This window comes from Pelecanus crispus, chromosome 14 (genome assembly GCF_030463565.1).
Source record: "Pelecanus crispus isolate bPelCri1 chromosome 14, bPelCri1.pri, whole genome shotgun sequence".
NCBI classification, from domain to species: domain Eukaryota; kingdom Metazoa; phylum Chordata; class Aves; order Pelecaniformes; family Pelecanidae; genus Pelecanus; species Pelecanus crispus.
Genome location: NC_134656.1, coordinates 9,717,384 through 9,741,510, shown reverse-complemented (window position 1 = coordinate 9,741,510; position 24,127 = coordinate 9,717,384). Strand labels below are relative to the sequence as shown.

Below are 24,127 nucleotides of genomic sequence, written 5' to 3'. Positions count from 1 at the left end.
GGAGGCTGCTGTATCTGTGCTAAGAAAAGTCAGGATACATCCCGGTTCTGGGAGCGACCGCTAAAAATAGCAATATTTGTATTTGGAGAGCGCAGGGAGGAGGGAGAGCTCAGGGTTGGCTTACAGGCCGGGCGGCTGGCAGGCAGAACTGCAGGCAGGGCTGGCAGGCAGAGCTGGCAGGCAGAGCTGCAGGCAGAGCTGCAGGCAGAGCTGGCAGGCAGGGCTGGCAGGCAGAGCTGCAGGCAGGGCTGGCAGGCAGAGCTGGCAGGCAGAGCTGCAGGCAGAGCTGCAGGCAGAGCTGGCAGGCAGGGCTGGCAGGCAGAGCTGCAGGCAGGGCTGGCAGGCAGAGCTGGCAGGCAGAGCCGCAGGCAGAGCCGCAGGCAGAGCTGGCAGGCAGAGCCGCAGGCAGGGCTGGCAGGCAGAGCCGCAGGCAGGGCTGGCAGGCAGAGCTGCAGGCAGAGCTGGCAGGCAGAGCTGGCAGGCAGAGCTGGCAGGCAGAGCTGGCAGGCAGAGCCGCAGGCAGAGCTGGCAGGCACAGCTGCAGGCAGGGCTGCGGGCAGAGCTGGCAGGCAGAGCTGGCAGGCAGAGCTGGCAGGCAGAGCCGCAGGCAGAGCTGGCAGGCACAGCTGCAGGCAGGGCTGCGGGCAGAGCTGGCAGGCAGAGCTGCAGGCAGGGCTGGCAGGCAGAGCTGCAGGCAGGGCTGGCAGGCAGAGCTGCGGGCAGAGCTGGCAGGCAGAGCCGCAGGCAGAGCTGGCAGGCAGAGCTGGCAGGCAGAGCTGCAGGCAGGGCTGGCAGGCAGGGCTGGCAGGCAGAGCTGGCAGGCAGAGCCGCAGGCAGAGCTGCAGGCAGAGCTGGCAGGCAGAGCTGGCAGGCAGAGCTGGCAGGAAGAGCTGCAGGCAGGGCCGGCAGGCAGAGCTGGCAGGCAGAGCCGCAGGCAGAGCTGGCAGGCAGAGCCAGCAGGCAGAGCGGCAGGCAGAGCCGCAGGCAGAGCTGGCAGGCAGAGCCAGCAGGCAGAGCCGCAGGCAGAGCTGGCAGGCAGAGCTGCAGGCAGAGCTGCAGGCAGAGCTGGCGACAGAGCTGCAGGCAGAGCCGCAGGCAGGGCTGCAGGCAGGGCTGGCAGGCAGAGCTGCAGGCAGAGCTGCAGGCAGAGCTGGCAGGCAGGGCTGCAGGCAGAGCCGCAGGCAGAGCCGCAGGCAGAGCTGCAGGCAGAGCGCAGCCAGCAACGGCAGCGGCGGCAGCGGCTGTTTCCCAGCACTCAGGGCAGAAAACAGTTCGCTGTTCCCATTTAGCATGTGCATCATTGAATGCTGTGGCTCTGGTGATGGTTGTGGCATGGTTTGGTTTGTTAACCAGAGACAACGTAAAGCTCTCCCACGAGTAACTGGCCGGCTGGGTGCCGGAGGGCAGCATGTTTCCCACCTCTGCTACTGACTCTTCTCGTTGCCTTGAATGCATCTTTTAATTTTTTGGAGCATAACCAACCTCTCTCAGCACCCTGGCCATGTTATTCACCCCCTGCAAAGCAAAACCCGCTCCCGCCATGCCCAGGGCTGGGCACACGAGCGGCTCGGTGCTGGGGGGGGACAGGGAGCCCCCGAGCTCAGCCCCCGGGGAGCTTCTCCGCGGGGCTGCCCGCATGCTACTGGAGAGAGGCACCCGCCAGCCTGCCCTGCCTCTGCCGCAGCGGATGACCTGGGGACTTTTCTGCTGATGGCTTTGCATCGGGCCCTTTCACAGCTTCTCGGTCCTTTTCGTCCCAGACTCTTCCCGCGGGCGAACCGCCCACACCGGCCTCCAAACGCCGACTACGAGCCCGTGGGATGCTCCTGCCCGGGCAGCGGCTCCCCTGCGTAGCAGTGCAGACGGCACGAGGTGCCCATCGTCCCAGCCGCCGGGAGACACCCTACGGCCACAGCCCCCTCTCCAGGACGGTGCTTGGCCACAGATTCACCATTCCCTGCCTCGAGAGCACGACCTGGGACTGCTATCGCACCAGGATAATTTTAACCCCAAATCCTTACTCTAAAGACAAGCTGCCATTTCGATCTATAGGGCGGTGGTGGGTTTGCGTTCAAATCGAAGGAGCGGGGTAACCCAGCCTGCACAGAGTAGTCTCAAGAGGTATAGCAAGATGCTTCATAATCCCAAGTGAGGTAGCTGAGCGGCATGGTCCTGCTCCCCGACGGGAAAAGACACGGTCAGCGGGGGCTGCAGGAGGTGGTGCTGGAGCCAGGACGCCTCGCGGGGCCTCCTGGTCCCCCCCTCCCTGCCAGGCACAGTTTCTTAAGACAACCAAGTTCCTACTTGGTCATCAGAGCACCAGGATGGAGAAACAAAGGCCAAGGGCCCAGAGAGCAAGCTGCAGGAGAAACTGCACCCTGGACTTGCACCCTGGGCAGATTTCAGGCACTGGGGTCTTTTTTTTTTTTTTTTTTGCAAGTGCAAAGACTAGGTAGGCTCAGAGTTGCAAGAGCCAAACCAGAGGGGGAGGCAAGGTTGGTCTTAAATTTTCGTGTCACTTCATCTGCAGAACATGCTGGGGACCCATCGGATACGTAGGTGAGAGAAATGTTGCGTTTGGGTTTGTCTTCCCGTGCACTGGTAGGACACGGCCAGGCACAGCTGGGGTCAGAGAAGGTCTTTCATGACATCCGATGGCAGCGCTTCCCCTGCCACATTCACAGCGCCCAGGCCCGACCTTTTCCGCGTGACGAGCACCATCATCTGCACCGTCCTCTTCAGCCCTGGCTGGCAAGCGGCTCCATCGGCCAGGATAGCCAGGGGAGCGCGCCGGGGCGAGCTGCCGGGTGCCTGGGGGAGTTTGTAGCACTTGGGGTAGTTACTGAAACACTCAAAAGCGTCGTTGCAGTTTCTGCAAGCCCCAGGATGGTCACCGAAGCCCGGGGACGGGAAGGGCTGGAGCGCGGCGCTCGGGCAGCCGCAGCAGAGGAGGGTGCGGATGGCCTGGAGGAGCACCACGTCCTTGGAGAGGAACTTCTGGAAGTTGGGCTTGAAGAGCAGGTACACCAGGGGGTTGTAGAGCGTGGAGGACTTGGCAAAGACAGCCGACAGCACAAAGGCCAGCGCCGGCACCTGGCTGGCATCGCAGAGGACTGCCCACAGGGCAATCACAGCGTAAGGGGTCCAGGCAGCCAGAAACCCCAGGCACACGGCAATGCTCAGCTGCAAGAGAAGGAGATGGAGACGGCGGTGCCATGAGCCTCCTGGGGCACATGCGGGATGCTGACGCCCCCCCAAAACTCAACCATGTGCAACGGGACCCCTAGCACCCGGACACATCCCCAGGGAAAGGTGCTCAGCCTTCTGGACCCGTCGCACTGGAGCATTGGGGTGTCGGACACATCCCAGTGTGGGCCCATAACCCTGCACTCGCTTCAGGCGACTCACGCCCCGCCCCACCTGGGAAACTCGGGAATTGCCTCAGCCTGCCATGGCAGACGGGTGACCCAGCTGGGACCAGGCCAGCATCGGACTCCAAGAGCCTTTGGAAGTGCTCAGAATCCCTCCGGCAATCTGTGTGCCGGGGTGCAGGCTGACCAAGAGGCTCTGGAAACGGGCCATGCTCAGACCCCCTCCTCTAAGCAGACACGAACACTTCCTTCGAGGCCAGGCTTGCAAGCTGTTTTCTTTCATGGTTTTTTTTTTTTTTCTTAAAGGGTATCCACTTTTTTTTTTGACATATCCTTGCTAAATTATAGTATTAGCCTGTAGTCTGGGGAACAATGACTCATGCAAGCTCCTTTTATGATCTTTTCCAATGTAATTTAAAATGAAAACTCCTCCACCTGATGGCTTTAAACGAGGAGAAATGTGTTATTACCCACACCGATACAAACACCTGGAGAACCCATGGGGAGCGGCAGCCACCGCTGGCTGGCAGAAGGGGTCCCGCCGCGTGCGCCTGCCCGCGGGGTGGTGGCTGGGGCAGGGAGCACCCCAAGACCCCGCGGCGCCCCGAGCCCCCCCCTACCTTCACGACCAGGCTGTGCACGCTGCGGGCTCTGCGCTGGGGGGATGTGTGCTGCCTGACGGCTCTCCGGGACACCCGCACCGTCCAGAGGATCAGCGAGTAGGAGACGAGGATGAGGAGGCAGGGGAGAAGGTAGCAGAAGATGAAGAGGGCAAGGATGTAGAGCGTGGCCTCCCTGCTCGAGGCTTTCCACGTGATGCAGCAGGCTGTCCCGTAGGGCTCGGGGCCGTAGCTGCCCCACTCGGCCAAGGGGGCTGCGGCAAACATCAGGGCATATGCCCAGACACACAGCAGGAGCACTCCGGCGTGGCAGGGTGAGAACTTGTTGCCTGCGGCAGAGGGATGGGGGTGAGGATGGTTTCCCATGGGCGAGGGGGAGCGGAAAGAGGGGCTGTGACCTGGAGCTGCCCGCACCTCCAGCGCTGGGGGTGAGGCCGGCCGCCCTGGGACACGGCCGGGCTGCCCGGGCAGGGCAGGAGCTGCTGGGCACAGCACGGCAGCGCTGCAGCCATGGAGCGGGCAGAGCCGCACCAGCGCTCAGCCCCGGGACACACGGGCATCCGTCTGTCCCCTTGGGCGGGCGGCCAGAGCAAGGAGCCAAGAGAAACGTAAGGGTTTGCCCCAGTCTGGGCAGCAAGTGGTAGGATCGGCGGTGCAGCCTCTCTCGGCTTCCGGAGGAATTGCTGGGAGGTCGTGTGGCTGCTCGTGGCATGGGGTGGGATGCTGCACCCATGGCCCCGTGGGGATATGGCTGCACCCACGGCCCCGTGGGGATACGGCTGCACCCACGGCCCCGCGGGGATACGGCTGCACCCACGGCCCCGCAGGGATACGGCTGCACCCACAGCCCCATGGGGATACGGCTGCACCCACGGCCCCATGGGCAGCAGGCAGCAGGCAGGCTGCCTGGCTGCAGCAGCCTGAGCACGGGGCAGGGAGAACTGGCTCCAGGAATGCTCAAAGCCACCCCAGACACTGTCATTTGAAGGAACTTTTCCTCTCTGGCAGACTGAAGCATTGGGGGAGGTGGTTTTTTTCCTTTTTGTCCCATCCCCCATCAAATCCCAAACTCCCTGATCTTCTAAGAGCTCAGCATAAAGTGCTAAATCTTCACCCATACTTCAGAGTAACATTTTTCTTTGAAACTAAGCAATTAAAAGCACATTGGGCTTAGCAATTTCCTCACAGAAAATGGGCCGGGGCGTCACAGGGAGATAAGCTCACCGTGCCAAGCTGCCAAGCGCTGGCTCATCTGGAGAGCAGAACCTGTGCAGGGGAAAGCCACCAGTACCTGGGCTGCCTTTTAACAGCCAACTTTTATCCTTATCTTTCCTTCCACCTTTTTAGTGATCTCCTGAGCTGTTGTGCTGGCACACAACCAAGGTGACTCTGCTCCAGCATCGTCCTTGAGGTGCTGTCAGCTGCTGGGGACAGAGCACGTTGGGGGTTGGCCACAGCCGCAGGCTCAGGGCAGACGGGCAGCGACCCATGGGAGAGGGGCTGAGGATGCACCCTGGGGTGCTGGTCTGCAAATCAAACTAATATCTTTGATTTCCCATTTTATTTCTATATTTCGTCTTTAATCCAAAGTCTGTTCTGAAGATACAGGCTAGATGGAGGATTAGCAGCTGAGCTGAGGAAATTAAGAAGCAACTCCCAATAGGAGGAGCTGTAAATGTGTAGGGGACATCCCTGGGTCCCCTCGCTTCCTCAGGTGCTCTCTGCAGTGCACACCCTCTACAAAGCGCTGGCGCCCAAGCTTAGAGCTGCAAACATCCACGTTAGCTCTGCAGAGGAAGTCCAGGTGAAAATAGGGCTACAGAAGTGAGCTACAACACTGCAAACCCAGCCCTCCTGTGTTAATTATTTCAGTGAATTAAATACATGTGGCCTATGGCTCTCCCACCAGGCACAAGGGAAAGCGGCTCTTCCTTGCACTGCCAGAGCTTGTGGCTTCCCAGATGCAGAGTCTGCTCTGGCCTAAGCTCAGGTCCGTGTATGGATGTTTGAAACCCTGTGACCTGCTGTGATACAGCAGCTGGGACTTTTCTACTGAGGGAGGACAACCCCCTTGATACTTTCATGGATGATGCTCCTGAGCCCTAGGCGTGAAGCAGGCTCTGGAGGCAGGGACGGCCGCGATGCATGCACAGGTCACGGGCACAGGGTGCCAGGGCTCCATAGCCCTGTGCAGGTGGAAGGGGGTGAACACACAAGTGATAAAGGCCTCCAGAGTCTGCTGCACCTAGCTATTGACTGGCACTAGGTTGCCCTGGAGCGAAGCTTTCCCAGAAGAGGTGGATCTGGCCCGTAAGAGAAGGAAGAAAAAGTGTTATGTTAAAAGAAAGGGGTGTAAGTATAGATCAGATAACGCATCCCAGCACCTACCATATGCTGGGTAACAGACCTTCAGGCAGCAAACCGTGCTGAGCACCGTCAGGCTGGTGAGGCTGCACAGCCCGAACAAGACCCCGCAGAAGGCGTAGAGGGTGCACACCGCCTGGTTGAACAGCCACCTGCAAGGGAAAGCCTGCGGGCAGACCCAGCCCTTCCCCTCTGCCCGGGGTGGCTGGCTGACAGCCCCCGCCGCGTGGCTGGACAGGAATTTTCTGTGCGCTGCCTGCTGCGGAGGAAGGCTGGGTGCTTCCCAGCCCGCTCTCCCGGCAGCAGTGGGTGGTGGGGCCTCAGCCACTGGTCCCACACCAAAAGCAAAGTCGACCATGCATTGGGCAGCTGCAACAGGCTGCGTGGATACCGGCACCTGATTGCCCAAGAAAGCATGGGCATGATCGCATCCCTAATTTGCTCCCGAGCATCCCAGTGACAGGCACAGATGGAGCCATGGGTGCGGGAGCTGCGCCGGCGCACACCACCGCGGTGCCCGTGCCATGTGGCTGCCAGCTCAGAAACCCACCACCACACCCCTTGTACAGCAAGTCTGTGTGATAAGGTGGAGGGAACAGCAAGCCCCCCTGCTGCGGGATGGGCGTCTGCCAGGTTACACAGTGCCCCAGTGCCACCAGACCGCCTCCTTGGGTCCCTCCAGACTCCTGTCAGGGATCTCCCCATTTCAAAACAAGGTTTGCAAACTGCACCTGCGGCCATCAGCCACTGCAGAGCCACTTCCACAAGGTACCTGTGTGCAAAGAAGGAGGAGGTGGCCAAGGGGAAGAGCGTCACCGTCATGCTCAGGTCACTGATGGCCAGGTTGACGATGAAGAACTCGGCAGGCTTCAGCATGGACCTCTTCTGATAGGCCACCAGCAGGAGCAGCGAGTTCCCAGAGAGGGACACGATGCCTGCGGAGAAGGCAGAGGAATGGTGCTGTACATAACAGAGCCAGGAAAGGAGCCAGGATCATCTTGAGATGTTTGGAAGCAAACACCGGAGATGTCTACAGAGGGTGGAAAGGGCTCCAGGCTTCCCTCTCCAGAGCAGGGGAGCCCACGGGACCTGCAGAGCTCTGGGAGCACATCTGGAGCTGCTTTACATTGAACGTGATCCCTCCCCCTTCCTGAGATCCTACAGAGGCGTTTGGTAGGAGGGCAGTGATGGGATGAGACTGCAATGGGCTCCGGGTGCAGGATCTGGCCAGAGTCACTTCTTCCAGCTGGAAGGAGCAAGGGGGGCACTTCCTTCCAGCTAGATAAATAACAGGAGCTTTGTGTGATTGCTCTTCTGATGTGAGGCCAAGGAGCTGGGCCCCTTCGCCTTTTTAATTTCTTCCTGGCAATGTCACTCCTGTGAGTCTGTGTTGTCCAATATCATGGTAACAAAATAAAACAAGAAGAAAGGCATTATGGAGATCAAGGAAAATCCAGACTAAACAAAAGAAGGCTCTTTGTTTGCTATTAGTGTATTTAAAACAACACTGGTGATTAAAATTTTATAACAAGGGCTTTCTCTCTTTTTTTAATTACATAATTGTGCTTTCATTGAAAAGAGGTTTCAGTGTCCTCAGAAGGGGGATCTTTGCTGCTCTTGGGGCACATCGGGTAGGACGAGAGTTTCTCCCTAATGGATTAGACTGTAAATTAAATATCATTGTGAGAACCAGCTTCCAAAGCTGCTGAACGGCCAAAACTAAATTTCCTCTCAGGAACAGGATTCCCATGCAAGACCTGGCCAAATCCAGGGCTTTGGAGGCTTTGGAGTCACTGGAGGGTAGAGTACCGAGACGTTTGTCCTTGTTCCCAGCCTCGTGAGGCATGTTTCCCACAGAGCTAGTTCTCCCATCTGTACTAAGTACATGTGATTAGCTTTACTAACTCCTAGGAGCTGTAAGTGCCTATAGGACTGCTGGCGGTCCCAGTGGCTTGAGTATCCCTTGGGTTCCCCATGCTCGCAGGCATGAAAGACTTCTAGCATTTGGGAGGCAACGTACTCAGGGCTCAGGAAATTGGAAAGCTTTTCTTTGTCCATCATTCACTTTGGGCCCACACCAACCAGGTCTAGGCCACCTCAGAGCACATCCCAGCCCCTCAGTTTTGCCTGCTGGCTTTCCAGCACCACTAACTCCAAATCACAGGATGTCCACCAGCATCTTCTCCGGAAAGCAAGGGCCAGCTGGTGGTCCAAATCACCTTCAAGGGTCATGAAGCTAGCAGTGCTAACAGAGGCTCTCTACCCATCTCACATCAGGTGGCTGCAGTAGGAGTTACAGCACGTTCCTTAAAGGTTGTTCTTCAACTTTCCAAATATTGAAAAACATAACTGGTACTTGCAGTCCCCTTGAGAGGGGAATGCAGTCACCGAGCTTTGGCCAGAGCATCCTTTCGAGTAACGTGGGCAGGGCTAACAAGGGAAGGGCCAGTTTGAGTATTCTGCTAATGACTGAACACTTCTGGATGCATCAGCGACTGCAAAAGGCCTGAATGTCTCTGGCAGGCAGGCACCTGGGCTGCCCACAGCAGGGACACAGGCATAACAGCCTGTCTTTCCTTACCAAAGACTAAATAGAGCGTGCCAAAAATCAGGTCTTCTCTCTCTGATAAGGTGGAGATGAACACCGAGGCATTGGATGTATTTCCCATCTGCAAAGCAAGATACAAATACCAGTGAGAGTGAATTTTGGCTAATGAAGCAGTGCTCGGCTTCCTCGGTTCGCAGGGAGGACGGCTCTGCGACGCGCTCCTGGCACAGCGCCGCAGCCAAGCCAGCAGCACGCAACCCCCCGGCCCCACCACTGCCGGACGTGCCTTCGTTAACACCGCACGCAGCGCTGACCTAACCAGCTGGGCAGCGGGACGATGATAGGATCAGGTTGGTGATCTCACTTGATTACCGTTTCTTCAATTACAGATTTTACTGATTAGTATTAGCCTTTGGGTCTAAATTTTCTCTGCGAGTCTCGGCCATGTGCCAACTGCAGCAGGTGCTGTGTGTTTGGACATTGGGACCGGCTGCTTGGAGCTGGAGGCTTCGTGTTCTACAAGGTCCCCACCTCCTCCAGGCTTGCCCCGTCCTTCACGTGCCTCTGCCCCTCCCTGTGTTCACATCAGCAGAGAGACTTGGCCCAAACTGCTCTTGCGATGCAGCCAAGACCTGCTCCTGTGCCATCCTGGTGGCATGTTACTTGCCTCTACCGTGAGCCGTGGGCTGCGTGTGCCGAGAAGGGCCTGGGCAGGCAAGGGGACTGGCAACAAGGTGTGCATCAAACCCCGGCCCAGGAGACCCCGCAGCTGGGGACAGAAAGGAATTGTCACCCCAGTCATCACTGTGCCTGGCTGGGACCTGCATTCTTTAGCTGTAACTAAATCTGATCTGTGCTGCCAGCAGTGCGGGCGGTGAAGAACTTGAGGGTGAACACATGTAGTAAGAAAAAAAAAAGAATAGTAGTAAAAAGTCATTCCCTTTCTCAGGGTGCCTGACTCAGTCATTGAGTTTTATTGGCCTAATTAGTTTCCCTGCTATTTCACACAGCTGAGCCAAAGGTTCCCAAGTGCTTAGGAAGTTAATGGGGGTAGTAGACCAGAACAGCAGATGCGTTTCAGTATATTCACTCCCTTCACTGATAACAAATAAATGGAAAAATGTTTTGTTCAGGTGAAGGAAAAAAAAGAGAGGGGGCGAGAGAAAATAATGGTTTAATTATATGTTTCGATAGCTGTTAGCTTGCTTGCTGGGATATTTAATGCATGCAGTATCCCTGCCTCCTTCCCCAAGGTCCCTACCTGCACGCCGCAGGAGAGCTGAAAAGAGTGCGGGCAGGGGAGCAGGGGCCGGGGCCGGGCAGGCAGCTGGGGCCAGCCTGGGCACGGCTGAACCCTCGCGAGGGGCAGCGCTGCTTATCCTGCCCCATAGCCTAGCCTGCACAGGGCCACGCTGCGAGCTGGACCGGGGAACAGACCTGGCCATATGGGGGGGAGGTGAATGAAAATAAAATCCCCAGCACAGATCCCTACCTGACCTCTAACTGCCCTGAGGCGGCTTGGGAGCCATCGAACGGGCCAAGAGCTGTGGGAGATGGAGCCTTTCTTTCCGTGAGCTTTGCTGACATGGACTTCACAAACAGCCACCACCCTTGTTACCTGTACCCAGGTGAAAGTGCCTGCCTCACATCCAAGGCTGCATTCAGGCAGATGGAGCTAATGACTTGAAGTAACGAGTAAATTAGCTTTGAGTGTAAATTTATTTTAAGACACTAATTGGTGTTAAACTGCCAAGAGATCCTGCCAATAGTTCTTTGCTCTGTGTTACTGGCCCACACAGCCAAATACCGATGGACCATGGCTCCTCTGGCCTGCTTCATGGCTTTCTTGGATTAGGTGGGCACACAACCTACGGGATGTTTACAGCTCACAGAGTCCCACTTGCTACTTTTCAGTGAGCCTATCTCAAGCACCTGTTAAGCAATCAAATATTTTTATGGTTGGTACCTACATACCATGAGTATGGTGGAGTTACCTCTTCAGGCCAGGCAGGGTGCTGGTTAATTTAGTTAATGAGAGCTGCAATGGTCATCCATGGTTCTCAATTCACTCTGTTGAACTTCTGGCCTCTCTGGAGGGTTCCTGCTGCCCTTATGAACAGAGACAGTGGAAAGCAAGAGAACTGGTCTGTGCAAAACAGTGCTGGGAAGTACGTGCTACACAAGAAGAGGTGTCCTACACTGAAGACGGAGCAACAGCAAGCCAGGTTTTGGCTCGCTCGCTCTAGTAGACATGTCCAAAGCCCTTGTGCTGCTGGCAGACTCCCACATCCTTGAACCACATTTTGCCCAGGTTACTGGTTTGACAGCTTGATGCAAATGTGATTTTAAATTAAGCTCCATGTACACCAGCCTGCTAAACTGACAGAGGCTCTCAGGAAGCTGTGCAGCACGCTCACCTCCTTCCCCAACTCATTTATTGGCTTTTGGTGATGAGAAAGAGATACTGTACTGGTTTGAAATGCCCCCAGCCTCCTGCCCGGGTCTGGAAAGTCTGGTCTGTGGCACCGTATGGACACTGTGAAGGCAATCACGCACAGCCGGGAGTTCTAACCACTTCTGTTTGGGTTTCCTACTACAAAAGAGCTTCCTGCCACAATCTTTCACTTTGGAGAAACTACCATCACACCTGGGATTTTTCCAATGTTTTGTTGTGCAAAACAAAGCATTCATTTAACAACAGTGTGTGCTTTACCAAGAAACTAAACTCCAGCTATCATCTGCCAGCTTGGAGGAGGCTGCTAGTCCTTGGGGCTCGATATGCAAGCACCTACGGGAAGAAGCGCCAAGTGGTGTGATTGCCCAGGCAGGCTGGCAGCCACGCAGCTGGTTTGCTACTTGAACATCTCAAATGTCCCCTGTCTTGTTACCAGCAAGTACAAATACAGCACGGCAACTTCTCTACATCGTTACTTGTATTTATGTACATGCAGCGTTGATGTTCAGCCTTAAAAATTCATTACCTTTTAATAACTGCCTGCTAAAATAGGTAAGGAAAATATTAACATTTGCATCTTAGAGGCTTCCTACTTTAAATAATATAGTGTTGGTGTCAGAGCAGCAACTTGACTTGGAGGACTTCTTGCCAGCCCAGCACACACTTTGCAGGTGCACACTCCCCTCATCTGCTTTTCCTTACGCTTTTCTGGCTGGTGGACGTTGCGCTCTCAGTTCTGCTTTGGCACTGGGGTGGCCTTGGACCACTCTTAACACATTTGAATGTCCCCATTTGCATGACATAGTTCAGCTGCATCGATTTGCTTTTCTTAGCAAACATAATTCACAAGGTCCTTGCTTTACACCCCTCCTACCCTCTCCCTTTTCATTTTGCCTGGTCACAGTAGAGAACCAAACCCTGCCAGCGTGGCCCCATGAGATGCTGCTCGTGAGAAGGTTATGAGAAGTCACTGTAACCTCCATCCGCTCGCTTGGGCTTTCTAGCTGCTCTGGGCAGAGCACAAACTCCCTGGCCATCCCCATAAATGTCTACACGACATAACTACCAGGGCATGTGAGCTTGGAGTCTGAGCAGCAATGGGCCGAGATCCACCCTAAGCTCTGCTTAGAGGGAAAAGGGTTTAGGCAGGAAATGATCCCAGCTAATATTAAGTTGGGAAGCTGCACGCCAGTCCTCAGCCTGCGCTGGGTACCCAGGGAAGCAAGTCACTGCCTGATCTTTCTGCACTTGCATCACACTAAAAGCATCCCAGAGTAACTCAGTTTGCTCAGCTCGTCACCTGCTCGCAGGCTTTCACTTACAGATTTATGGTGACGGTGACTGTCCCCTCTGTCCTCAGCATGACTGGTGGCACCTGCAGCCCCGGGAAGCTCCTCCCTGCCTGCCCGGCTGAGGCACTGGGACCAGCGCCCAGCCAGGGTTGCCTTTCCTGTTTGCTCCCCGGGAGCTTGGGGAATCGAATGGACAGGAATCCCGAGCGGAGCCCATGAATCCCAGAGAGAGACACCAGCACAGAGGTGACGCCAGGCAGCTTTAAGCTGTCCCTCCTCGTCCCAGTCTGTGCTGGGCCCATCTTTGAGCAGATATGAAAGCAATACCAAAACGGTTGTTACCCGCTCTGGGAGCTGGCTAGCCCCAGGCGCTGTGACTTCGGTGAGCTCCCTCTGCAAGGGCAGCCTGCAGAAACCAGCCCAACTGCTGCTCTCCTGCGAGGTTACACCTCAGTGCAAGCCAGGCTCTGGGCATCGAGTACACACGGCTTGATTGCAGGGAGACTACAAAATCATTTAGGACATGAGCACAGCAGCTCTGGGGGTGGGAGATATTTTTGTCCCTTTATGAGATCAATCATTTCAGTAAAAGGATGTTCCTGGATACCTGGTATTGACCCTGCGATGCGAGCCCCTTGCAAGCACTCCAAGTCCTTTCACACCCCGGATCCAAGCCAAATTGACCGTCCAGTGGAGACTTACGTTATCCCTTGAGATTTTCACTGACAACCCTGACTTGTTGGATGCAAGTGCTGGAAATCCCTAGCAGGAAAAAGGGAAACGTTTTCCAACCTTTCTTCACCTGCTCTGTGCAAATGTTGTCCTTAGCCTCAAATCCTCGCCATACTATGCAGTGACTCATAAAGAATAGCAAAATAAATGGGGCTTGTCTTCAGATGTTGTTTAAAACCTTGTAATTCATTTTATCTTAAGAAAAAGCAGCAATGGCAAATCTGGGCATTAGCAGAAGACTAAAGTTTGCTGGCTGCAAGACAGATAACTAGGGGATCTAGGCTTTAACTGAAGGGAGCAAGCGGTATTGACAGGATGCTGCAGAAAAGTTATCAGATGAGATTTCTCCATCACAAGGAAGCAGAAAAGGTTGGAGCCCAACTTCCCCCTTTTTCAGGCCACCCTCTGAAAGGTTTGTGAGGAAACGGGCTTTCCTCCTCACCAGCACATGCAGGAGCAGACAGGGCAGAGTGAGAACATCTTTCTGATGCATATTCATAATTGTCAGGGTGAAAAAGCTGCTCCAGAGTACTTAATTTCACAGCAAACGAAAATCCAATCTCAATGTGCTTTCTATGATGAATGTCCTTAGGAGCTCACCTCTCCCTTCCTTGTGTGCCAAAGCATTTTAATTGATGCTAAGGTTAAATTTAATTAGAAAACCACCAAGTTATTAGACCCACAGTATGACACTGTGGATGTGGAAAGGGAAGGAGGGAGGAGGTTTTGCTACATATTCATCAGCTTCTAAGTTTCTCTTCAGAACTTCTTGAGAAAATGACTCTTTCTTTCCCTTTAACCACAAACAGATAAAAAATGGACAGAGCTCCCAGAGGCACGTTTTGGATGCATGCACTAAGATGTGAGCCTACGCCTTTGGGGTAAATGCACACACCATCAGGCCAGCTCTGTCTGGGCCACTGAGTTACACCACTTGTCCGTACAAGCACCTTCAGCGTTGCTTGTTGCTCTGACCATCCCTACACACATCGGGCCGCAAGGAAGGGAGCTGCCATTTCTGCAAGCTGGGCGAGCCCCAGCTGAGGGGTCAGAGTGCTGGACCGATGGCCCAGGCTGCAGAGCGGCAGCCGGGAATGGGACTGGGAGTCACTCACCCCGGGAGCAAAGTGGGTGCAGAGGAGAGGAGGACGTGGAGGTACTGGAGACTGCACCCCCCCTTTGCACTATGGGCAGGCAGGAGGACATAGCACTGGCGGTGAAAGGGGGCTGCTGGGTTCATCTCCTCCACAGAGTACCCTGGATGCTAAATGCTTCACAGCACAGTGAAAATAATCTCCCTGACTCTCCTGTGCTCTTTGGAGGGTAAAGAGTGTCCATGGTACAGGGACAGGTGATTTATACCTCCCTGTACAAGACGGAGAGATTCTGGACATGAGACTGACATCCTTCATTAACCTAATTGGAAACCACCTTTATTTAGGGCTGAGCAAATCATTCCTGAAATTCTCCTAATGCATAGTTCTCCCCTAGGCCATATTTCATTCTTCCTCAAGAGCCCTGGGAACCAGACATGCTGAACACAGCACATGCGCACCACCTCTCCAAGATGCTTCAGCAAAGCATACGTGTACTAAGGACACGGAGCCTGGGAAAAAGGAGGAACTGTGGTCACACAGCTGCACTGGTGACGAGACAGGGCAAGGCCCAGCATAAACAGTCTAGAAGGAATTGTTCCTGCCCCTCAGCGTGCATGCACGCACGCAGCAAAGGAAGGAGAGAACTGGCAAAGCTTGCAGGACTTCATTTCCTTCAGAACCCTGGCAGGTCTCCATCCTGCAATACATCAGGGGAGCTACAGGCATCCTGTGAGCTCGAGCTGGCAAAAAGCAATGATCATCCAGGGGAGAGGAACTTCTATTGCTGATATGTTACTTGGGATAGGCCTGTGCTGGTTTCGGCTGGGACAGAGTTAATTTTCTTCATAGTAGCTGGTACGGGGCTATGTTTTGGATTTGTGCCGGAAGCAGTGTTGATGACACAGGGATGTTTTCCTCACTGCTGAGCAGTGCTGACACAGAGCCAAGGCCTTTGCTGCTGCTCACCCACCCCACCAGCGAGCAGGCTGGGGGGCACAAGGAGCTGGGAGGGGACACAGCCGGGACAGCTGACCCCAGCTGACCCAAGGGACGTTCCACACCCTATGGCGTCACGCTCGGCATGGGAAGCTGGGGGAAGAAGGAAAGGGGGGGACATTCGGAGCGATGGCGTTTGCCTTCCCAGGTAGCTGTTACGCGTGATGGAGCCCTGCTTTCCACAGGGCTGAGCACCTGCCTGCCCATGGGAAGTTGCGAATCAATTCCTTGTTCCGCCTTGCTTGCATGCTTGGCTTTTGCTTTACCTATTAAGCTGTCTTTATCTCAACCCACGAGTTTTCTCACTTTTACCCTCCCTGTTCTCTCCACCATCCCACTGGGGGGGAGTGAGCGAGCGGCTGTGTGGGGCTGAGTTGCTGGCTGGGGTTAAGCCACGACAGGCCTTATTTTTCTGGGTGTGCTTGAGCTATTTGTAAGGCACACATCTCTCATTGTAATACAGAAAATCATAAAAAAGCATCTCTTGCACTGATAGATATGCTGATGTCATTGACATGCGGACAATATATCAGTTTTACAGAAATATGGAGAGCTACCATTTTTGTGTCTGAAAGTAAATCATAAACTAGCTCCTGTAAACTTACCGTAGCTATGTGCAGCGCACAGGCAAGTGAAGCTAGGATCAGTACAAAAACTATTGCAAAAATCCCAGACTTTGCCCTGCTGCTTTCACTGGGGGCCTGTAAAGCCTCCCCCACAGAAGAATCAGGAGGTGGTGTGCTCATCTGAGCCCCTCTGCGAGGAGGGTGCTGGGACCTCTTCGCACCTGGCCCCAGGAGGTGCTTACACAGTCTTTACCTTGCTGAAACAAGACGGTGCGTAACCTGCTTCCCTGCCAATTCACAAACCCGTTCTGGTTCTGCTTGCCTGCCGGAACCCTGCCCGAAGGCCTCTCGCTCCGACATGCTCCCTCAGGTGAGCGCGCGACAGAGCGGGAAGCTTGCACAAGCCTTTCCCTGTGTCGTGTTTAGTGGAGAGTCACAAGCTGCAGAAGCATCAGTGCAGGTACTAAACATATTCACACTCATTTCTGACAGAAACAGCTGCTGGAGTTTTCTTCCAACTCAAAAGCGTTTCAAAAACGTGACTATGCTCAATCAAGACTAAATCTGTAACTCCTCCGGGACGGAGTTCAGACGGGAATGTCTCATTGGGGGCTGCCCAGCCGGCACAACGCAGCCTTTTAAAATCAAACTGCTTGGCCACGTAGTCTTTGGGCATACAAAGCTGCTGTTGAATTTGATTTAAGCTCCATTGCTCAGACTCTGTTCTGAGAAGAGACAGACTGTGAAAGCTCCTTTCCCCTCAATTTAATCAGACTTCAAAATGAGATGAAGTTTTCCAAGCGGCTGCTGCCATAGGTACATTACCAGGAAACCTTCATATTCTGCCTCCCAGAATTTATTCTTGTGTTCACAGGAAGAATCAAACCTAAACTTACATCCCATGCCCGTACCTGGCACCTGGGAGGACACTCCATGGCTGGACTGGCCTGATCACAGGCACTCTGACTGACGACCTGAAAAATCATACATTTTATTTCATGTGATTGTTGGTTTTGCCCTTCCCCTCTCCAGACTTGGACAGCCAATGTGCCACAGAGCCAGAGCCTTTCTTGGAGAGAAGGAGGAAACCTGATGAGCCTGGAAACTCAGCTGACCTCCCGTCTCTTTCAATAGTAAATAGCAGGAATCGATTTCTGCAATTCTTAGCACAGGGGAAGCTTAGACGCTGCTGCCTGCCTAGCAAATAAAGCAAGCCTCAAAAAGTCATAGAAGAGCAAAAGAGCACAGCACAGTGACTGCTCAGGATCTGAAGGACAGACTGCAGCTTAAGGAAAGGCTGCCCTCAGTCCCCTACCTGAAATCACTTTGGAGGTGACAGAGTTTTCCTGTGCCAGGGCTGCCCGTCCCCATCAGTTACAAACAAAACAACTCTGCTTTCCGCCACCGTGAGCCACCCAGGACTCTTGCAAGCCCCTTTGAGAGGGGGTGCGACCCCACGCACACCCCAAAGCTCTGGGTGAGACGTGTCGCTCGCGCACGCCCCGCTGCCCGGGGCTGCCCAGGCGGGGAGCAGAGGTCGCGCCCCGGGCTGGCGCTGCCGTGCCCCATGCCCACCCAGGACACGCACCGCCCCGGCGCTCTGCCCCGGCACCCCCGGGAAGCGTGCCCCTCTCAGCCCGCGGGGACCGTGTCCTCCCCGCGGCCGGGGACGCCCGGGGGCACCGCGCCCCCCCCGCGGCCGGGCCCCCCTTACCTTTCCCGGCGGAGCCCCGGGCCGCCCGCTCCGCTCCGCGCCGGAAACTTCCCGGGGCTCCCGCGGCGGCTCCGCGGGGCGGGGGGGGGCGCGCAGGTTCCGCGCCCGCGGGAGCGCGGCGGCTGCCACCGCGGATCAGCACCGGCGGCCGCGGACAGCTCCGCACCCTGCCCGCACCGCACCGAGCCCTGCCCGAGCCCTGCCCGCACCGGGCTGAGCCCTGCCCGCACCGCACCCTGCCCTGCCCGAGCCCTGCCCGCACCGCACCGGGCTGAGCCCTGCCCGAGCCCTGCCCGCACCGGGCTGAGCCCTGCCCGCACCGCACCCTGCCCTGCCCGAGCCCTGCCCGCACCGCACCGAGCCCTGCCCGAGCCCTGCCCGCACCGGGCTGAGCCCTGCCCGCACCGCACCCTGCCCTGCCCGAGCCCTGCCCGCACCGCACCGGGCTGAGCCCTGCCCGAGCCCTGCCCGCACCGCACCGAGCCCTGCCCGAGCCCTGCCCGCACCGCACCCTGCCCTGCCCGAGCCCTGCCCGCACCGCACCGAGCCCTGCCCGAGCCCTGCCCGCACCGCACCGCACCCTGCCCTGCCCGAGCCCTGCCCGCACCGCACCCTGCCCTGCCCGAGCCCTGCCCGCACCGCACCCTGCCCTGCCCGAGCCCTGCCCGCACCGCACCGAGCCCTGCCCGAGCCCTGCCCGCACCGCACCCTGCCCTGCCCGAGCCCTGCCCGCACCGCACCGGGCTGAGCCCTGCCCGCACCGCACCGAGCCCTGCCCGCACCCTGCCCGCACCGCACCGGGCTGAGCCCTGCCCGCACCGCACCCTGCCCTGCCCGAGCCCTGCCCGCACCGCACCGAGCCCTGCCCGAGCCCTGCCCGCACCGCACCCTGCCCGCACCGCACCGGGCTGAGCCCTGCCCGCACCGCACCCTGCCCGCACCGCACCGGGCTGAGCCCTGCCCGCACCGCACCCTGCCCGCACCCTGCCCGAGCCCTGCCCGCACCGCACCGGGCTGAGCCCTGCCCGCGGCGCTGGGCACGACCCCCGGGCTGGGGGGGCTGGGGGGCTGAGGGGCACCGTCCCCCCAGCCGGGGCAGCTCCTGCGCCGCAGGGCTGGCCCGGGCAGCTCAGCCCGGGCACCTTCCTTCCCCCGCGCCCCGCTGCCCACCGGGCACCCCCTCCCCAGCCGTACATCCCCGCTGCCTGCCCTCGGAGCCGCTATTTTCACAGCGAGAGAAACTGAGGCACGGAGAGGGTGGCTTAAAGCAGCACCCCGTGGCCTCAGCACGCCCAGGCTCACTTTTCCCTCCCCTGGGCCACCTCCTCGCACCCCCCAAGGGAGGCAGGCCGGGATTCACTCACCTCTCCCCGAAGATGTGGCTGGCCACCCGGCACGACCCCATGCTGCGCTGCGAGGTGCTCCAAGGACATGCTCGGAGTGACAGAGGAGACAAGGAGGTGGGGATCGCTGTGCTGAGCCTGTTGCCAATCGGAGCTGGGTTTTGTTTTCCACCCAAATCATTTGACCTGCCTCTGCTTGGCGAAACACGAGTCACGACCGTTACTTAACCATGCGTTTTGTTAATTCTCTCCACACCAAGAGCTTTCTCCTGGTTGCCAGTTAGAAATAAGAACAATATCAAAAATCCTAGTGCTCATTTTTAGAGCTCCAATTATTGTCAGGACTGCTGGTCAGCTTGGATTCGGGTGCTTACATTTGCTTCAGAAGCTGGAGAAATGGACAGCAATAGCACAGCAATAGCCTTACGTACTCTATGTGCTTTGGAAAGAGCCTTCATGAGAAACATTTATGGACTAAACAGCTATGTAAATAGATACACACTGAGATTATTATAAACTGGAAGTTAGTTGTTTGTGTTCCAGAAACACAAAGGCCTCAGCCAAGTTTGAGGCCCCGTTGTGCAGTCCCCTCCGCATGGCCGGAGTTAACCCAGAGAGCCCAACATCCATCAGGGAACGTGCCCCATTTTCTCCCTTTCACTTGGGGTGGACCTGAGGCACAACGTTCAGTGACACCCCAAGGGACACAGAGCCCTCAGCACTCACAAGCTCAAACAGGAGCAGCAGCACTTTCCACTCCACACCACGCTGTATGCAGGGACTGCAAAGAGTTACTAAACTTTGTGGGTACGTTCACACAATTGCGTTATTTTTTTAGCATAGTTTCCTTGGGAAACAGACCTCCAGCTCAGTCTGTCTTTCCTCAGCAACACCCCTCTTCCCCAGTAACATTTCATTCCATCAGCCATTCTCACCCAGATTTGGAAGAGGGATTGAGGTCTTTTGAGATAATTTAGTTCCCGCCTGGTTTGTGCAGCGGGGAAAGATCCAAAGGAGCTGGCTCCAAAGGGAGGTGAGAAAGCTCAGCGGAGACGCCATGGGCAGGCAGCTGATCGAGCAGTGCCCACAGACCCCTGCTTGCTACCTCCCTTCTTGTCTGCAAGAGATTTCTCAAAAGAGATGGAGGAGCGGGGGTTACAGAGGTGACGGGACAGAAAACCGAACCTGCAGGAAACTAGACTTCATAAGGTTGGCTGTTCATGGAACAGCTTTTTTCTTAAAGCCTAAGCACATGGTGAGCCGTGCTTAAACCCAGACCTACCACAGTCTTTCAACATTTTATGGCAACTGTCAAGGCACAGAGCGAGTCCTTAAAGGAGTACTTTTGAACTGGGATTTAACCAACAGGTTGATTTCTAGAAATCAAAATTGACTTGAAGCACAATTCTTTGCTGCGAATCCTAGAGATTTCAGTATAGCCTGTGTTATCTCAACCATCTAATTTTGGCTTTTAAGCTCTCCCTTCTTCTTCCTCCCTCTCCCCCCCAAAAAACAACCAGAAAGAATGAATATTCAAGCTATCGGTTCCCCAAAGGAACAAGAACCCAATCAACAGAAGATGACGGCACGATGCTGGCAGCATTGCAAAGACAACAGAAGAGGTATGTCAGGCCTACACAATGTCACCTGCCCCAGACTTCATGTTTCTGGCTGCCAGCCAGGAGAGTCTAAAGTGGAGAAGACTTGCCAAGCAGGTTACAGCCCGTGATTAGGCAGGCAAGGCAGAGAGCCCTGCTCTCCTTTCAACGCCAGCATTAATCCTAGCTTTGGGACTGTAATCCTGTTTACTCTTCCTCTGTCTCTCCCTCTCTGCCCCGTGGGCCACAGGCAAAGGCTAACCAGAAGTTTTTGATTCCTCTTTGGTCACATCCTGAAGACATCTACACTGTCTGTGTGAAATCTGGAGACTGCAGATTTTTTGCTCCTAAAAAGCCAAGTTTTGCTCCTAATCCACTGGAGCCCATTTCCACCAGCTGTGGTGGCTTTGTACAGCAGATCCTGTTGGTCTAAGCCTCGGTTTCCAGCTACACCTCAAAAAGAGACCAGGGTTTAACTCTCTAAATGCCTGTTTAATCCTGTTCTTCTGTCAAGAACAGCTTCCCTGTGGGAAGATACTCTCTCTAGATGCTTTTGTAAGTCTGTGTTAATCAAATCAAACAAGCCTTTTCATGTAATTAAACATTTAGGTTTTTAAGCAAACTATCGCAGAATTTGCAGCATGATTGCAGAAAACTGAGGGGAATGGCAGTGAGCACAGGGGAACTCCCCTGCTCGCCGGTGAGCCAGAAGGACACTGCAGCAGCTGGTAGGCCCCCCGCTTTAGCAACACCAGCTTCGGGACCTAGGAGCAAGTATTCCAGCTTTCACCTTTGAAATAGAGCTTATGGGCTCTTTTCCTTGCAAAGAACTTGAAAATGGAAACAAACAAACGTAATCAAATTACTGCGGCTCTTCAAAATGGATACCTGGCTTCTCCTTCAGCCAAGGGAAGCTGGTAGGGGAAGAAAATGCCCAGGCACGTGCAGACACCTGTGTGCGCATGCTACATTTGCCTGTCCAGAGGAACCCAGTAAGCCATGTTATAGCCAAAGAACAACACGGCTCACCTCCTCACGCTTTCAACCAGCTCTGCAGACAGTGACAAAATCTACGAAAGTTGCCTTGTTTCGCAGCTGCACCAGTGAAACATTATACTTGCTGCTGCTTGCTCAGGCTTTCAGCCTTTCAGGGCAGGTCGCCGCTTCCTCGGCACGACGCTCTCCCCCCGCGGGGCTGGCTCTCCTGCTCCCCGGCTGGCCTGGCGAGGACGCGGGTATCACTTTTGCACCAGGTGAAGAAGGGACAGCGCAGCCCAGCTGCTACTCCTCAGAGGTGCTTCGCAGTGCTGTGCCCTTGCCCGGCCTCAGCTCAGCATTGCTGCAGTCCAGATGGTGGGAAGTAACCTGGAACTCGTACCCCTCTGCCTTTGAGAAACTACCAGATACAGGGCCCTTTCCTGGGAGCACCCTGTTAAAAAGCTGGCAGCACAACTCTGATAGTGTTGGAGATAAGGAGATGAGACTTTGAGAACCACTAGTTTGGCTGCGTTTGGACTTCCTTCCCTGTGGTTCTGCCCCTGTGCTGGAAGACACTGACTGCAGGAATTTGTAAGCATACCAGCGTGTTGTCATTTAAACTACCTAACTGTGCACCTAACTTATATGTCCAAATACTACAGCCTTTTCCATGCAAACTGGGCATTTTGACACACAAGCATTCATTATGGAGATGTATGTTTACAGTTAATTTACTTGTGTAATAGCTGTACCTGGAAAGTAGACACACAGCCATGCCTCTCTCCTGCATACCAACCCTGACGCCAAATACCGCCCCAGCGGCAATCTCTGGCTGGGAACTCTCATCCTTGCTGCCGTACGTGCTTTGCAACAGCGAGCAGGGAAAGCTGTTTTTAAGAGGCCAAGGACAAGAGGATACACGGCCATGGCCAGTGCTGCCAAAGTTGTCAGGTGCTCAGTTCTCTCTATGTTTCTTCCATCTCCGGCCATTTTTCTGCATTGATGGTGAAATGAAAAAGCGTTCCTTGGGGTACCAGAGGGACATGGCAGAGCACCTGTTTTCTGAGACAAAGGAGGAGGGATGCTGCTGCCCGGCAAAAGATAGCAAGCCAGATGATCAGATCGGTAAGGAAGTAACTTAGATAAGACAAACAAACATCAACTGGGGATAGGGAATATCCTGGGAAAACAGTGGAAGTTCCCCAATACCAGGAGACTAAAATGATTCAAAGGAGGAAAAAAGAAGAAAGAAAGATTGGTGTGGTGGAGAGTCAATTCCCATGCTCACTCTGCTGTGGAACAGGTGCCTGAGATGCCATCCAGCTACAGCATCACTAGAAGAAAATTCCAGCATAATATATAAGATATTCTAATTGCTACATCTAATTATGAGGAAGAGTAAATCACCATGAAAAAATTATCTGTCAAACAGGGTATAAACACATAATTGACAATCAAACCGAGAGCTGTCATCCATCTTCAGTCTACTGCTGTGTATAAAACGACACTACTGGTATTCGTTGAAGTAGAAGAGTGCTTCTGGAGTTATTGTAAAGTCCTATTAATCCGATAAATCTTTAAATATTTACATGAACTTGATCCAAAAATGAAAACTTTGTCAAGTATATTTTCTCAAACTGAAGACCAGTAGGACTCCACATTATCAAACTGGATTTTGCTAAGGCAGCTGGACAGATGTTTATAACAGTGCTTTGTGAAACATCTGGTACTAATCTAACTAAAGAATTTTTAATTAGCCATTAATTTCCTCAATAACACAAAAGTCTGGAGGACCTACCATGACCACAAACAGGTCTAACTAAACCAGGGTCCCTAAGAAGGCAGCATGAACTGTGCACCTTGCCCCTAAAGCTCAAATTTTTATACCGTTATTCATACCTTGCTCTTCTTCCATCAAAGGCCACGTAAACAAAGTAAAATGGAGTCACTGTCGAGCAGGGATGATGCCTTCAACCGGACCCGAGTTACAGCCCCACCAAGCACCCCTAGCACCTCACCCTTACCGTTTTCAGTGAGCAACTCGTCGCAATTCTCTGGAATTCAGCCCAGGCTCCGGAGGCCCCAGCCGGCTCCCTGGGTCACGAGTCAGCTCCTTGCTGCTGGTGAGCGTGAACATTTGCCGTTCAGCAGCCAAACCAGCCTCCGTCCCATGGCAAAATGGTTGTGTTGGCACTGGCGACAGGTTTGAGAGTGAGCTGTAGCCAGACAGGCTCCTTTATGGGCTGCGCTGCTCAGAGAGTGAATCAGGCAGCCCCTCCAGTCTGTGATGGTTGCTTTAATGACCAAGGCTGAGATTTTGGCTTCTGCCTTTTGAACAGAAAGCTCTGTGGATGTGCTACATGCATCCACAAGCTGCTTCAGCTATATAAAAATGCTATTAGGCTTTTCCTTGTTACTGATCCATCGCCGAGGCAGCAAGTGCCAGTTTTATC

At 55.0% G+C, this 24,127-nt stretch overlaps 1 protein-coding gene across 1 annotated transcript; it reads right to left on the bottom strand.

Annotated features, from left to right (window-relative positions):
* Positions 1–2,593: 2,593 nt before the first annotated feature.
* Positions 2,594–10,534, bottom strand: LOC104034021 (opsin-5-like). Its single transcript, XM_075721308.1, has 6 exons — positions 10,522–10,534; positions 8,937–9,024; positions 7,128–7,290; positions 6,380–6,507; positions 3,992–4,320; positions 2,594–3,183 (listed from the first exon to the last, which is right to left on the bottom strand). The coding sequence occupies exons 2-6, from the start codon at positions 9,022–9,024 to the stop codon at positions 2,629–2,631; spliced, it is 1,263 nt and encodes a 420-aa protein (XP_075577423.1). The 5' UTR covers positions 10,522–10,534; the 3' UTR covers positions 2,594–2,628.
* Between the last annotated feature and the right edge of the window lie 13,593 nt (positions 10,535–24,127).

Excerpts from the sequence above, each read along its gene's own strand:
- LOC104034021 (XM_075721308.1), bottom strand. The coding sequence starts at position 9,024 with ATGGGAAATACATCCAATGCCTCGGTGTTCATCTCCACCTTATCAGAG. Across the intron at positions 4,321-6,379 it reads GGTCTGTTACCCAGCATATG|GCAACAAGTTCTCACCCTGC; the intron begins GTAGGTGCTGGG and ends CCTCTGCCGCAG. Across the intron at positions 3,184-3,991 it reads TGCACAGCCTGGTCGTGAAG|CTGAGCATTGCCGTGTGCCT; the intron begins GTAGGGGGGGGC and ends CTTCTCTTGCAG.